Raw genomic sequence first — 13736 nt, 5'->3', positions numbered from 1 at the left:
TCAGACGCCCCAGAGTCTCATTTTATGAGTTGGATGGGCACTTAGAAATCACCTAAACAAGCCGTTCAGGAAAACTGAGGCCTGGGAGGCTGCACTGAGTAGCCTGAACACGCTGGAACGAGGCATTAAATAAATAGACCATTAGGGTCAATTCCATTATGAACTGGACAGGACTCAGACTTGGACACTGCCTTTACTGAGGAAGAAATAGAGTGCCCCCGAGCAGTGGGAGTGGTAGGTACCACTTGGATGCTGCCTGGTGTGGGTTTGCTGGAGCGTTGATGTGCACGAGAGCGCTGGGGCTGAACACAGTCCTGGGCCATATTTGTTGTATCCCTCACCCAAAGAGTGGCACCTAATTAATCAAAGTCAAATAAGGTTGGATTCATTTAGCAAAATTACAGAAAGAACGAGCAATGATTCTACATATAGGAGTTTCCATCTTCCCACTTGTTTTTTTCTTTGATGTCAAGCTTCACCATCAGTGTCCAGGGTTTGTTGCTTACCTCCCTAGGAGCTGCTGGCAGGATTTTTGTGCACTGACTGTGGCAGCCCCGACCCCTCCGTAGGCGATGCTCAGGTCCTCGACGGTGTCTGTGCCCTCTTTGAAGAGAACTCGCCTGCCAGCATTCACATGGGCCAAGGCATTTTGCTGGCACTGAGCCTGTCGGAAGGCTGACACAAATTCCCACTGTGGAGACAAAAGCCATTTGGAGTTATTTGATATGTTAAAGCTAAGAGCAAGTTTTCTGCTTCTTGGTGTCACTAATTAATCACTTAGACTCAATCTAAATGGACACAAAGGACGCTTGGCACAATGTGAGGACAATTTGGCTGCCTGTTCGTTCAAAGAGAGAATGATGTCCTCCCAAAGGTCCATCCCCAACCCCCCATACCCTCAATGAACAGGGATCACTGCACACTTTGCCTCTGAGGCCAGAATGCCTCTGCACAAAATGCCCGGAGCATTTCCACATGCTCTTATTTCCGGGCGCCATTAACTCCAGTCTCCAGTTCCCTTTGTCCCCTGTGAGGATGGAGGAGGCTTCTCAACACAGGTGCTTTTTTTTTTTTTTTTTTTTTTTAAGCTACTTTATTTATTTATTTATTTATTTATTTTTTGGCTGTGTTGGGTCTTCGGTTCGTGCGAGGGCTTTCTCTAGTTGCGGCAAGCGGGGGCCACTCTTCATCGCGGTGCGCAGGCCTCTCACTATCGCGGCCTCTCTTGTTGCGGGGCACAGGCTCCAGACGCGCAGGCCCGGTAGTTGTGACTCACGGGCCCAGCTGCTCCGTGGCATGTGGGATCTTCCCAGACCAGGGCTCGAACCCGTGTCCCCTGCATTAGCAGGCAGATTCTCAACCACTGCGCCACCAGGGAAGCCCAACACAGGTGCTTTTAAATGTGACGTGCTGAAAGTGTGAAAGAGACCCACCGAATTTCTTGGTTTGTAGATGCCATCACTTTTCCATTTTGCAAAGTTCGTAAAGGCGTTGAATAGAACTTTCCAACAGTGGACTAGGGACTCTTCTATCTGAGACAAGAGTCAGGATGGTGATAGCTGCCCCCCTTACCCTTGGCACCATGACCACTGGCATGCTGACACAGGGTTAACGGAGATGGCCGGTGCCTCGAGTGTGTTTCCATCTGTGTGGCCACCGAGGGTGCTGTGTTTGGTCAGCTTGTTTTTCTGTCTGGGGCCCTTACCCAGATGCACACTGGCTCGGGAACAGATCTCAAAGTTTCCATTCCCAAGGAAAAATAAATGAAGGTCATATGTGGCTCAAAGCATGACTTAATATAAGACTTCCTAAATGACCAAGGTGACTCCTGGCTTGGGATCACTGTGCGTGTGTATGAAGTATTGCCCCTCTTGGCAAGACTGTCCTCTGGGATTCAGGTACAGTTTGGGGGAGAAGCACGGGGAACAGGGAGTGAGGACAGAAGGCCCCTTCGGTAGCTGGCTGGGTGGCCACATCTCCTCCAGGGTTGGTGCGTGAGGCACTCCTGTTTCTCTGAACTGTTGGGGTCAGCTCCAGGGGTGGGGAGAGCGGAGGTCCGGTCGCAGCCTCTGCCTCCTTTGGGTCAGGTGGGGAAGCTCATTCCGCAGCAGGAGAACTTGAACTTCCGCCTCCCGGCGTTGATATTAGACACGAGGGGGCATGGAAGCACCTCCACGGGCTGGGCAGGTGCCGCCCCACAGCTGAAGCAACGACCGCAGGGGCTCACCCGGAGCTGAAAGGGTTGCTGGAAGCCTTGGTGCCGCACCAGGCTACAGAGGACAGGAAACAGGTTCTCAGAGCAGCCTTAGTTTCCTTCCATCTGTTCTGAAATTTCTACAGATGACTGGACTCAGTTATGCAAAGAGAAAAGCAACTCTCAAAAGTGACCAGCAGAATTCTTACCTTTTGAGAGTGGGGAATATACGCAGACTCCAAAATTCCCTCCGGCTCCAGGTCTGCACTCGCCAGCCCAGCAAGAAAATGTTCGCTTAGAGGAATCTGTTGAGGAAAATGACATTTCTGCACAGGTGCAACAGGAATGCGAGATTATTCTGTACTCTTAAATGTCAGCAGCGGAGAAGAAAAGGTCACCTTTCTCTGCGAGGAGCAGCGCGGGGATCTGAGCGTGCGGTGGACCAGGGCCCCTTGTCCCTTCCACAGGGAGGGGTGGCAGCAGCTGCATGACATTTACTCTTGTTAGTGCACGTGCCGTGTGAACTGGGTCTCTTCCTGTCCCCAAGGCCTGTCAGGCCTGTTTTCATCTTTCAGCAGAGGCTGGTTAACTAAATCTAGCTCGTTCAATACTGTGATCAAGGTAAGGGCGTAACTTAAGCTGAGACGTGGTTCGTTTCCATTATTAACAGCGCTCAAATCATTGGATTTGCTTTTTGTTCTTGCCACCGCTGTTGGCCTCTAAGCGGGATACCCACACCTTGAAAGCAAAGTGAACAATTCACAAAACCTCCTTTCAGCCCCATTGTCACCGCATGGTGGTCAGAGAAGTCCCCTCTGGCTTTAAAAAGTGGTTGTAGCTCCACAGAGGAGATGTGGTGAGGAGATCGGGCGGCAGTGCAGGGAATCTGACGTGGGTTCCGCTCCAGGCGCAGCAGCGGTGTGCTGATTGGAAGGCAGGCGGCAGGGGGACCCCAAAGGAGCCCCTGTGGACCTTTCCCTCCCTGCTACTGGCCTCACCGGAGCGGGCTGAGCTCGGGCTGGAGGTGGCTTTGGCAGAGCTGGGAAAGCAGAGACCTTAAGCCAAAGTTAACGACCAACACGCCAGCAGAACACAGCTAGTCCTAGTCCTAGCGTAGAAGGCCCCATGGGGGCCGGGCCATCCTTGCTATCCTGATGCCCCAGAGCCTGCTTCTCCCTTAGTCTTTGGGGGTCGAGCTAAGGTCGTCCTGGACCGCAGGCCTGGAGGACTCAGCAAAGCAGTTGACTGGGCCAGGCAGGGGTGAGGCCTTTCCTCTCCTCCCCCCTGGGTGGGTCCCACACAAAGCTGAATGGGGGCATGAGAGCTTGTCCTCTGCCAGTAGGTCTCTCCCAACACTTCTCAGTTCCCACCCACCAGGGACAGCATTGTGTTAGCCAGCAATCCCCTGGGGAGGGTTACAATGCCTGTAACATAATTCCTGGTTGGCCACACCCCGAAGTCCACAAGGGGCAGTGTGAGTGCTCCCCTGCACCCAGTGCCTGGGCCCGTGTCAGCCGGTAGGAGGGTATTTGATGGGTGAGGGAGGGGGAGGAACAAGGGAAGCGGGGAGTTAGAAGCCCTGGGGAGGCGCTGATGGAGAAGAGACAAGCATGCCCATTTGGAAATCAGGCAGACTGGGTTTCCATCCCATGCCCACCTCTATAAGCGACCTCCGCCGGGTGGTTGGACACATTAGACGTGACGTGTGTAAAGTATCCAGCAGAGCCTGGCACAAAGTCAGCACCCAGTAAACGGGAGTGCTAGCATCCTTGTAGCAGCCAGAGGCTGAGCACTTCGGGGGAGACAAGGGTCGTATAGCACGGAGCGCCCCAAGGGAGCGTCCCTCTCAGCCAGCATGTAAAATTAGTCATTGCCTTCCTCCTGCCCCCAGGGGCCCCATGATGTCCCCAGCGTGTCCTCATTAGATCTGTGGCTTCTCACACAGCAACTGGGGGGGGGGCATGAAGAGAAGGAGGTGCTGGTCCTCAGGCCACAGAGAGCCTTCACATCAGCCTCCGATACCGCCCCAGGCTGATGCGGGCTAACTGAGCTGTGGTCCAGGCTGGGTGCTGTGTGTATGTGGCAGGTGGTGCAGAAGGAGGCGTCAGCCATCGCTTGCATCAGTGTGCCTCCTGCCGGGAGCCTGAGCTTCCCATGGTGGATGGAGAGCCAGAGACCTGGGCTCTGATATAGCAATTCTTTAAAAAGAGACAAAAACTTTTCAGGTGCTGTTCAGAGTGTTCTGGGGTAGCTTACCTTCTGATATCAGATTGAGGTTAGTGTTGCCCACAGCCAGAATTGGATTCAGATCTGAATAGCAATGCCGGCTTATAATGTGTCCCCCTAAGGACTAAGGAGAGAGAGTTACAGCCTCGTCATTCGATCCCTCAAATCCGAGAGCCATAGGCACCTGCTTATGGTCTTCTCTGGTAGTGAAAGGGTCAAGGGGAGTCTCAGTGTGCTCTGCAGATGGGACTCAGTTCAGACCATGTGGGAGGCCTCCACCCACCTGCGACTTTGGATCGGGTGAGGAACGGATGGTAACAAACACTCCACGGCATTTGGTATGTTCCACCTGCTGTCTAACCCCTTCACACGTATTTACTCAATCCTCACAACAACCCAGTGAGATGATGCAATTATCCCCCCTTTACAGATGAAGACACTGGGGCACAGAGAAATGATGAAACTTGATCAAGGTCTCCCAGCTAGGAAGGGGCAGGACTGGGATTCACGTGAGCGAGGCTCAGCAGCCAATTCTGAACCACCCCTACTTAGCTGGTGCAGGTGGCCACAGTGCTGGCCACAGAGGTGCCGTCCTGCCTTGGGATCGCAGCCTCATCTCACGGCCTCTGAAATTGCTGGACTTCCCGTGGGCTGCGTTGAGGTGCTGGGCATCCACATCACTGAGGGAGAGTTGCCCTTTTCCTCTTGGGAGATTCCGCTTGGATCTGGTTGAGGCTGTAGCATCTCAGAACGTGGCAGGGAAATGACTGGTCCGTCCACTCAATGCTCTCCTTCGCATGTAGTGATGGAATCTACAGGGACAACCTGGGCTGTGTAGACCCGGGCTGGAACATGGGTGAGGACAGGGAACCCCAGCTCCTCTATGAACAGCTCAATTTTAAAGTTCTTGTTTCCACTGAGTGGAAATCTGCATCCCTGGATTCTCACCTATCGGTCATACTTCTACCCTTTGTGATCATATGAAATACATCACGCGTCTCCTTGGGAGTCTAGAAATATTTGAAGGCAGCTCTCATGGTCCCTCTGATTGTCCCCACCCCTGCCATTCCTCTTTCTGATGTGGTTTTCAACCCCCCAACTCTCCTGCCACCATCTCCTTGCCAGGCTCCAGGGTTTGAGTCAGAGTTCTTGACAGTGAGTGGGAACACTTTGGAATCACTTGAAGAGATTTTTCAAAGGAAACATGTTCTCCCTCCATTCCCTGTATCCCAAGGATTTCTAATACACCATTTGGGGTACGTAAGGGAAGGAGCGTGTGTACTTTGAAAACTTACTTCTGCTTTCTTCTGAGGTCAAAGACAACCAGACCTTGAAGTGTGATTCCCTGATCTGAGCATTATTCTTCAGCTGTGATCTGAACAGTCTGAGGTAGAGGAGACTACCCTCCTTATTTTAGGTATTATACTTCTGTTAACGCAGCCTAAGACTAAATTAGCTTCTTTGAAGATCTTATCACAGAATTAGCACTCGTATTCCTACTTGGCTTATTCTGTTGAACTTGACTTAGAGTCTTCTTTGAAATATGTTTTATTAAATAATGTTTGTTAAATATTGAATATTTATTTATCGTGCCTGTCGTTTCAATCTGCTGAGACCCTTTTGCACACTGATTCTGCCAATGCCTATTTCAGCATTTCGGTGAGGTTAAGAAATAGGTGCAGTGGGCCTCGTGATTGGCCCGGAGGACATACAGCCATGTTCCAGATCTGCTGGCCCGCCAGGCTCTTCAGGTGCTTCAGGAATGCTTGGCATGTCTGGGTCTTCTCCGGGAACTCGGATACCCTGTCAGCCCAGATGTTCTTGACCTGGGCCAGACTGCAGGCAGCACCTATTGTCAGTCCTGGAAAGCACATTGTTTTTACAGGTGATGTGGGAGGAGCAGCTGGATTGTAATCATGGCTCCAGGGCCTTGGTGTCCAGCTTGTGCGGTGGCTCTCGACACTGGCTGCTCAGAGAATCACCAGAACTCAAACAGCACAGATGCCCCACTCCCACGTCAATCAAATCAGAATCTCTGGGTGCAGGGCTTTATCAAAGTCTCCCCAGGGAGTTCTCCTGGGCAGCCAGGGTTGGGAACCCCTGAGTTGGTCTACACTCTTTGAATGAATGCAAGAAAACAGGCTAGAGAGAAAGGATGACAGGAAAAACTAGCAGGTGGCAGACTCTACTAGAACTTTCCGTGACCCCCTCCTGACTGACCACAGTGAAGCTATGCAAAGCTGTTTTGTGATTAAGGGGGATAAATATGATGGCATGAAAACAATCAAAGGTCTTTCAGTTTCCTAGGTCATTGTCTAAAATCAATAATGCTTTTACTGTTGACTTGCACCTCTACAGGTAGCCTTGATATTCAAAACCGTCAACAACCAGTTCCAGAAGGGGCACCGGCCAATCAGAATGAACACAGCTCATGCAAGGAGCTGCCCTAGGTATTATGTTGGTTGTTGTTAGGTGTGGGGATGTTGGGGGTTCCCAGGGAGGGGCTTGGGGGGCAAGAGCAATGGAAGAGCATCCATCTAGGGGGATCAGGACAATGCTATTTGCTGGCTGGCAAGGAAGTAATTCAGAATTTAAAAACCGTTGCAGCCATACTCATGAGTATTGGCAGGATATTAGCGCTGGCTTTGGGCTTCTCTGTAGTAGGGATGTAAAGGGTTCAGATCAATCTTTGAAAATGAAGAAGTCACCCAAACCATCAGGAGGTGACTCAGCTGGACTTTAAAAATTAATCTCTCTGGGGTTTGTAGAATGAATCACTAACACGTAGAGTCTGATTTGACATCATTTCCAAGGCTGGGTTCTAACCGCAGTTAGTCTGTTTTTTAACAGGTTGTGGGCTGGGCTTTGATTTTTCTCTTGTGGATTAATCGTGGAGAATATTTCACCCTCCCACATAACTTTATTTTCATCAATATTAACAATGTACTTGGCACAATACTTCCCCCACCCCTGCCAACATACACACACAACACCCCCTGCTGCTTCAATGATCATAGCTAACCTAATTGATTAGGGAAACCACTAGTTGCTCCTTATTATCTGTATGCTAAGCAAATCTTGCCTAAAAGTAACTAAACTTCTCCTCTGCCCTGGAGCGTCTCTCAACTTAGAGTCCTCACCCTGTTTCTGCTTCAGCATCTCATACAAGGCACTCCGTAACACGGGATCCCATCCCAGACCCACCAGGGGTGGTCTATTGCTTCCCATCACTACAAGTTCCAATAAAGCTTGGTCTTTAACTTCTGCAAAATCCTGCCTTCCCTTTGCCTGTAGGAGCACTGGGAAGACCAAGCTTGTTTCCTATCATACAGTTCCTCCTACCCTATAGACCCAGAGCCTTATTCGTAGGGAAGAAATCAGAGACAAAGACATTATTATTATGATTATTATTAATATCTTTTTAAGGTCAGGAGCATCACCCAGACCAGTATGATCATCCCTTATTTGACATAGAATATGGCAGTTCAGCCCTAGGGGATAGTAAAATGCCAGCTGTTGCTACTGCCTGGGTTCTCAGAAGTATGGATTTCAAACTCAGGCTGAGGCCAGACAATCCATTTTGGGGTTTTCGGTTGGCTCTTTCCATCGCTCACATTACCCCCTCACTTTGTGCCAGGCAAGACATAGCTGTACCGAGGAAATTCTATTTACTGTATTTCCATTCATATTTTATTCCATCTTTGGTCACAAAACCTAGCCTATATTTCAACAGAGTTGAAAAGAGCCTTATCTTTGTTTGATTCTCAGAACATGGATTTTGTTTGAACTCCATGCTTCTCAGAGTTTGTGGGTCTATGGGTTAAAGGTGCAGCGACTTTCTGGAGCACTTTTTTTTTTTTTTTTTTTAATAAATTTATTTATTTATATATTTATTTTTGGCTTTGTTGGGTCTTCATTTCTGTGCGAGGGCTTCCTCTAGTTGTGGCAAGCGGGGGCCACTCTTCATCGCTGTGCGCGGGCCTCTCACTATCGCGGCCTCTCTTGTTGCGGAGCACAGGCTCCAGATGCACAGGCTCAGTAGTTGTGGCTCATGGGCCCAGTTGCTCCACAGCATGTGGGATCTTCCCAGACCAGGGCTCGAACCCATGTCCCCTGCATTGGCAGGCAGATTCTCAACCACTGCGCCACCAGGGAAGCCCTGGAGCACTTATTATACTAAAGATTTTGAGGAAAAAGAAGTGTACAGAGTCAAGCGTGTATGTGACTTGGATTAGCACACAAAATTTAAACAAACATAAGCTGTCACAGAAACTGATTTCCTGGGGGAGATTGCTGGTGGTGGTGGTGGGTACATCTGGCTCCCACGTACCCCTCCCCCACCAGTGTCCTTCATTCTTCTGGGCCTTAGGAAAAGTTTGGGCATCCTGGGAAAGGTCCCTGGAGGCCACTAGAGATTACTCACACTTAAAGTTTAAGGGGCCCCCAAGGAAAGTGCATTGTTTGTTTCCTCAGATTTTAGAATCTGGCTCTACATTGCCTGCAGAGTCCAAACTGATAAATAGCCAATTGGACAGGCCGTGGGGTGGGCCTGGGGGTGGGGGAATGGCAGTAAAGACAAGAGTTCTGGATTGGAAGTGGGAGATGTGTGGCTTGGTGACCCGCCACTAGCCAGTCTGGGGACCTTGGGCAAGTTCACTTTCCTTTAGTCCTGGCCCTGGCGGAGGTAGATATAGGGGCTCAGCGGGATGGAGAAAGTCTTCCCCCTCCTTCAAACAGAGTAACTTATTTTCATTTACTAAGATTTGTTTGAGGACAGGGTTGTGGTGCTGAAGACAAGTTTGAAAACCGTGGGCTAAACGATGCCTGCGGTGAAGATGAGGGGAAGGGTTTTCGGGTCTTGACCGTCTGCTTAAGCTACTTGACTATACTCCCAAACCACCCATTTTACTATTCCCTCTTTCTCTTCTCTCCAACCCCAAGATTTCAGATAAATCTAAGCACGTTCTCCTCCTCTTCTGAGTGGTATGCAGGTGTGCTACCTGAGTTGTCCCAAGGCTGAAGCTGTGAAGCTGTGGTGCTGGGCAAAATCAGGAAGGGTCCCTTTCCTAGCAAGTGGGTGGGGTGAGGCCAGGGAAGGGCAGGCTTGCTGGTCTGCAGCACGGTCGAAGTCTGGGTGATGATGGTTGAGGCCGGGAAGGTAGGACTCCTGGATGGCAGTGATACAGCCGAGGTGGGTCCCCTCCCCTGCCCACCACCAACCTCCAAAAACAATACGGTGGCCTGCCAGTCAGTCTGGACTAAAGCTTTCAGTTCAGTCAACCTCCCTGTTGCCTGAGTAAAGGAAGTCATTATTACCACTGCCTCCCAAATTCAAGTTTCTGACCCACTCATTTGTTTGTTTGTTTTTTGCATTAAGTTATTTGTCAGTAATTTAGCACATATATGCATGTATCTGGGACAGGCACATATATGCTAGGAGATCTGGGGGATGAGGGAAGGACTAAAATAAGGTTCCTTTTGCCAAAGGGTTTGCAGTGCATCTTGAAGGCAAAGTCTTGCATGTTTCCTTCCTACTCTGTGGGTGCCAGCTTGCCTGATGCAGTATCTGTACATAAGGGGCCCTTAAGGATGTTGCAAGTGACTGGGGGTGTTTTCCCGGGCAGGTTTTTGTCTCACTTGACCTTTTGCCATTGTCCCCATGAGACAAGTAGCATTTGAGTGCCAGACACTACATCGCCTACTTTCCTCCTGAGAACATCCTCCCTCCCTGGAATTGACCATCCAACCATTGGAGAGTGCCAGTTCTCTCTTGCTGTCTTCCCATTAAAGTGACACTGCAAGACTGTGGCTTTTTTTTTTTTTTTTAATTTATTTTTTTGGCTGTGTTGGGTCTTTGTTGCTGCGCACGGGCTTCTCATTGCGGTGGCTTCTCTTGTTGCGGAGCATGGGCTCTAGGCGTGCAGGCTTCAGTAGTTGCAGCACGCGGGCTCAGTAGTTGTGGCTCACGGGCTCTAGAGCACAGGCTCAATAGTTGTGGTGCATGGGCTTAGTTGCTCTGCGGCATGTAGGATCTTCCCGGACCAGGGCTCAAACCCGTGTCCCCTGCATTGGCAGGCGGATTCTCAACCACTGTGCCACCAGGGAAGTCCCAAGACCATGGCTTTTTATAGGCAAGAATCCTGCAGCTGACTGCAAGGTCTTGAATGACATTATCCAAGTACCTCATATTCTGTGCAAAGCTTTTGACAGTAAAGTTTCATGGTGGGGATGTCATATCACATCAGAAAAATGATGAAGAATTAGAAACAGGCCAGACAAGATAAATGTATGAGGAGGTTCTAAACTATATAGCAAGTGTTAAGTTTAGTTCAGGAATCGGTTCATTGATATTTTACGAAGAACACCTGGAACTCACCATCCCTTGTTTTAGACACCGTAATCAGCTCAGAAATCCTAGCAGGAGAGAGGAGAACTGGGTGAAAATGTCCTTGAGATTTCAATGCAGGTCCTGAAAGTAAATGCATTATATATTCTAGAGAGAGTTAGGAAAGAGAAAACGCAATTTTTTGGCATTGAGAGTTTCTCATAAAAATATTCAGATGCTAATTTTAAAAACTGGCAATAAATGTGTATAGCTGTGAAAGCAGTGGCCATACACCCTGCCAAGTAATTTTATAGCACAGGCTCTCCTGGTATATGTATTTATTTATACTCTCTACATGTATATCAAAATAGGAAATAAAATGGATGAGAGGTTCTTAGAAAACCCTTGCATGTGGGCACCAGGAGACACATATAAAGACATTTGTAATAGCAAAAACTTGGAGAACACTCCACCTCCTTGAGCAATAGAATGGATGAGCAAATTGTGCCCTGGACACACGATGGAATCCAGCACAGTTACATGCAACAATGTGGGCGAATCTCAGCTCAAGAATGTTGAACGCACAAAGCAAATTGCAGAAGAATAATACCATGTCAGTCTATTTATGTGAAGTTCAAAAATATGCAAAACTAAGGGACATGGTGCTTAGTTACTCAAATATATGGGGTAAAATTGTAAAAATGAGGAAGAGACTGACCGACATCATATTCAGGCTAATGAGTGCCTCTGAGAAGAAGGCGAGGGGAGGGCCTGTGGTTTGGGAGGGCCCACGGGGCATTCAAAGTTCTTGGTAAAGCTCTGGTTCTTAAATGGGGTGTGGTGATAACTGGATGTGCATTGTTAATATATCCACACGTATTTTATAAAATTCTATTTTATTTAACCAAAACAAATTTAGAAAGGACAAAGTAAATTAAATGATAAACAGTCCTCTAATACATTTTTTCCCACACCTCAAGAGGTTACACTGCATACTCCCAGGGTATATGTACCTCCAATTTTGGAGACCATTTTACTATAATAATATGATATTTGTATTATACTTTAATATTGTATATATAATTTATATATGAGTCTATATAGCACATATATGCTAGTATATAAAAATATATAGTAGATATAAAAATACTATGTTATATAAATAATTATTATATAATATACCATATAGTAGTACATTTTATGATACATTATTATAACATTTTTATTTAAAAAATGAGGTTTTTATCCTTAAAAAGTAGTGTTTGTAGACTGTGAGCAGAGTGGAGGACAGGAAGTCCAGCTCGGCACAAATGGTGGAGTGAGAAGCGTTGCAATCACTCACCCAGTAAGGTGTTGCCCAGGATGAGAGGGCCTTCCAGGTGTTTTGCTTTCAGCTCCAGGAGGTCCTTGAGGGTCCCAGGGGAGATCCAGGTGACGCTCTTTCCATGAAAGGCCAGGGTTTGTTTTTCTGGGTTCTCTGCCATTCTCTACGTGCAAATAACAAGGTGTGTGCACCTGTGCACACCTGTATTCCTGGGTTATGATAGATCCTAGGTGGAGGTATGTTCCTCTAGAGAGATTTCAGAAGTTCTGGGGTCCCCTTGACCAAAAAGACACTCACTACACCCACTGGCTAAGGCCTGAATTCCCATAATTAGATATTTACTCCTTTAGCTTAAGCCTTGATAATGTGTAGTTCTTTGGAGGAAAACGACAATATGAGCTGGCATCTGTCACTGACCCTTCAGTATAGATTAATTCAACATAATTTAGTATCATGGCCTTAAAAATCATAATTATACTAATACTCCTAAATTAGAATCTTTGGCTTTTCCTCTGAAATCCTGAACGAGTACTCAAGTGTCTCTCCTTAGATGTGTAATAGGCATCTCAAATTTAACGTGTCCAAAACTGAGCTCCTCATATCCCGTCCCCCTCCAAGCCCCGGAAAAGGATCCCCCAAAGGCAAAAGTCCCTGCTCCTCCGGAGGTCTTCCCCTTCTCCCCTTCTCCACTCCCCTTTCCAGCTGCCCAAAGCCCCGGAGTCAGCAGTGACTCCTCTCTCTCTCCCACACTCTACAGCAGCGGTCCCCAACCTTTCTGGCACCAGGAACTGGATTCATGGAAGACAGCTTTTCCACGGACGAGGTGGTGGGGGGATGCTTCAGGCGGTGATGCGAGAGACGGTTCAGGCAGTAATGTGAGCGATGGGGAGCAATGGGGAGCGGCAGGTGAAACTTGCTTGCCCGCCGCTTACCTCCTGCTGTGCTGCCCTGTGCCTAACAGGCTGCGGCCCGGTATCCGTCCACGGCCGGGGGGTTGGGGACCCCTCCCCTATATCACATTCATCAGGAAATCTTGTTGGCTCTTCTTCCAAAATGTATCCAGAATCCACTCCCTCCTCACCACCTGCATGCTGGCCGCCTGGTCCAGCACCACCATCCTCAGGATGACATTAGTGCCCTGATGGGCTCACTGCTCCTTCCCTCGCCCCCTCCGCAGGCTATTCCCATCCCAGCATCCAAAACGACCCCGGATCCCATTACAAGGTTAATAGGAGCGTACCCCTCTTCTGTCCACCCTCTCTGATAGCTTCTCATCTCAGACAGAGTAAAAGCCAAGTGGTCTAAGTTCAGCATGGCCTGCCCACCCCCCGCCCCGCCGCTTTCTGATCTCCCTGGTTCAGGGCGCTCCAGCCAGGCTGGCCCCTGCTCCGTCCCTTGATCAGGCCAGGAGTTCTCCCCTCCTTGAAACCTTTGCACTTGCTGCCCCACTGCCTGGACTGCTCTTCCCCCGTGTATCTTCGTGGCCAGTTCCCTCCCCTCTTTCAGGACTTTCTTCAAATGTTACCTTCTCAGAGAAGTTTTCTCTGGCCAGATATTTAAAGTTGCAACCCCCTGCATCATCCTATCCCCTTTCTCTGTTTTATTTTGTTATCCTCACTTGCTAACACACTATATAACTTATATATTATCTTGCTCATTGTCTGTCT

At 48.8% G+C, this 13736-nt stretch overlaps 1 protein-coding gene across 1 annotated transcript in view; it reads right to left on the bottom strand.

Annotated features, from left to right (window-relative positions):
• Positions 1-13736, bottom strand: part of LOC103003536 (aldehyde oxidase 2-like) — a 72474-nt gene that overhangs the window by 43024 nt on the left and 15714 nt on the right. Inside the window, 6 exon segments of the mRNA XM_057551349.1 lie at positions 507-691; positions 2404-2513; positions 4451-4544; positions 6133-6281; positions 10797-10889; positions 12088-12232. Of these exon segments, the coding sequence (XP_057407332.1) occupies positions 507-691; positions 2404-2513; positions 4451-4544; positions 6133-6281; positions 10797-10889; positions 12088-12232 (776 nt within the window).

This window comes from Balaenoptera acutorostrata, chromosome 8, assembly GCF_949987535.1.
Source record: "Balaenoptera acutorostrata chromosome 8, mBalAcu1.1, whole genome shotgun sequence".
Taxonomy (NCBI): Eukaryota; Metazoa; Chordata; class Mammalia; order Artiodactyla; family Balaenopteridae; genus Balaenoptera; species Balaenoptera acutorostrata.
Note: the sequence above shows the minus strand (reverse complement) of the source record. Positions and strands in the feature narration are given on the sequence as shown.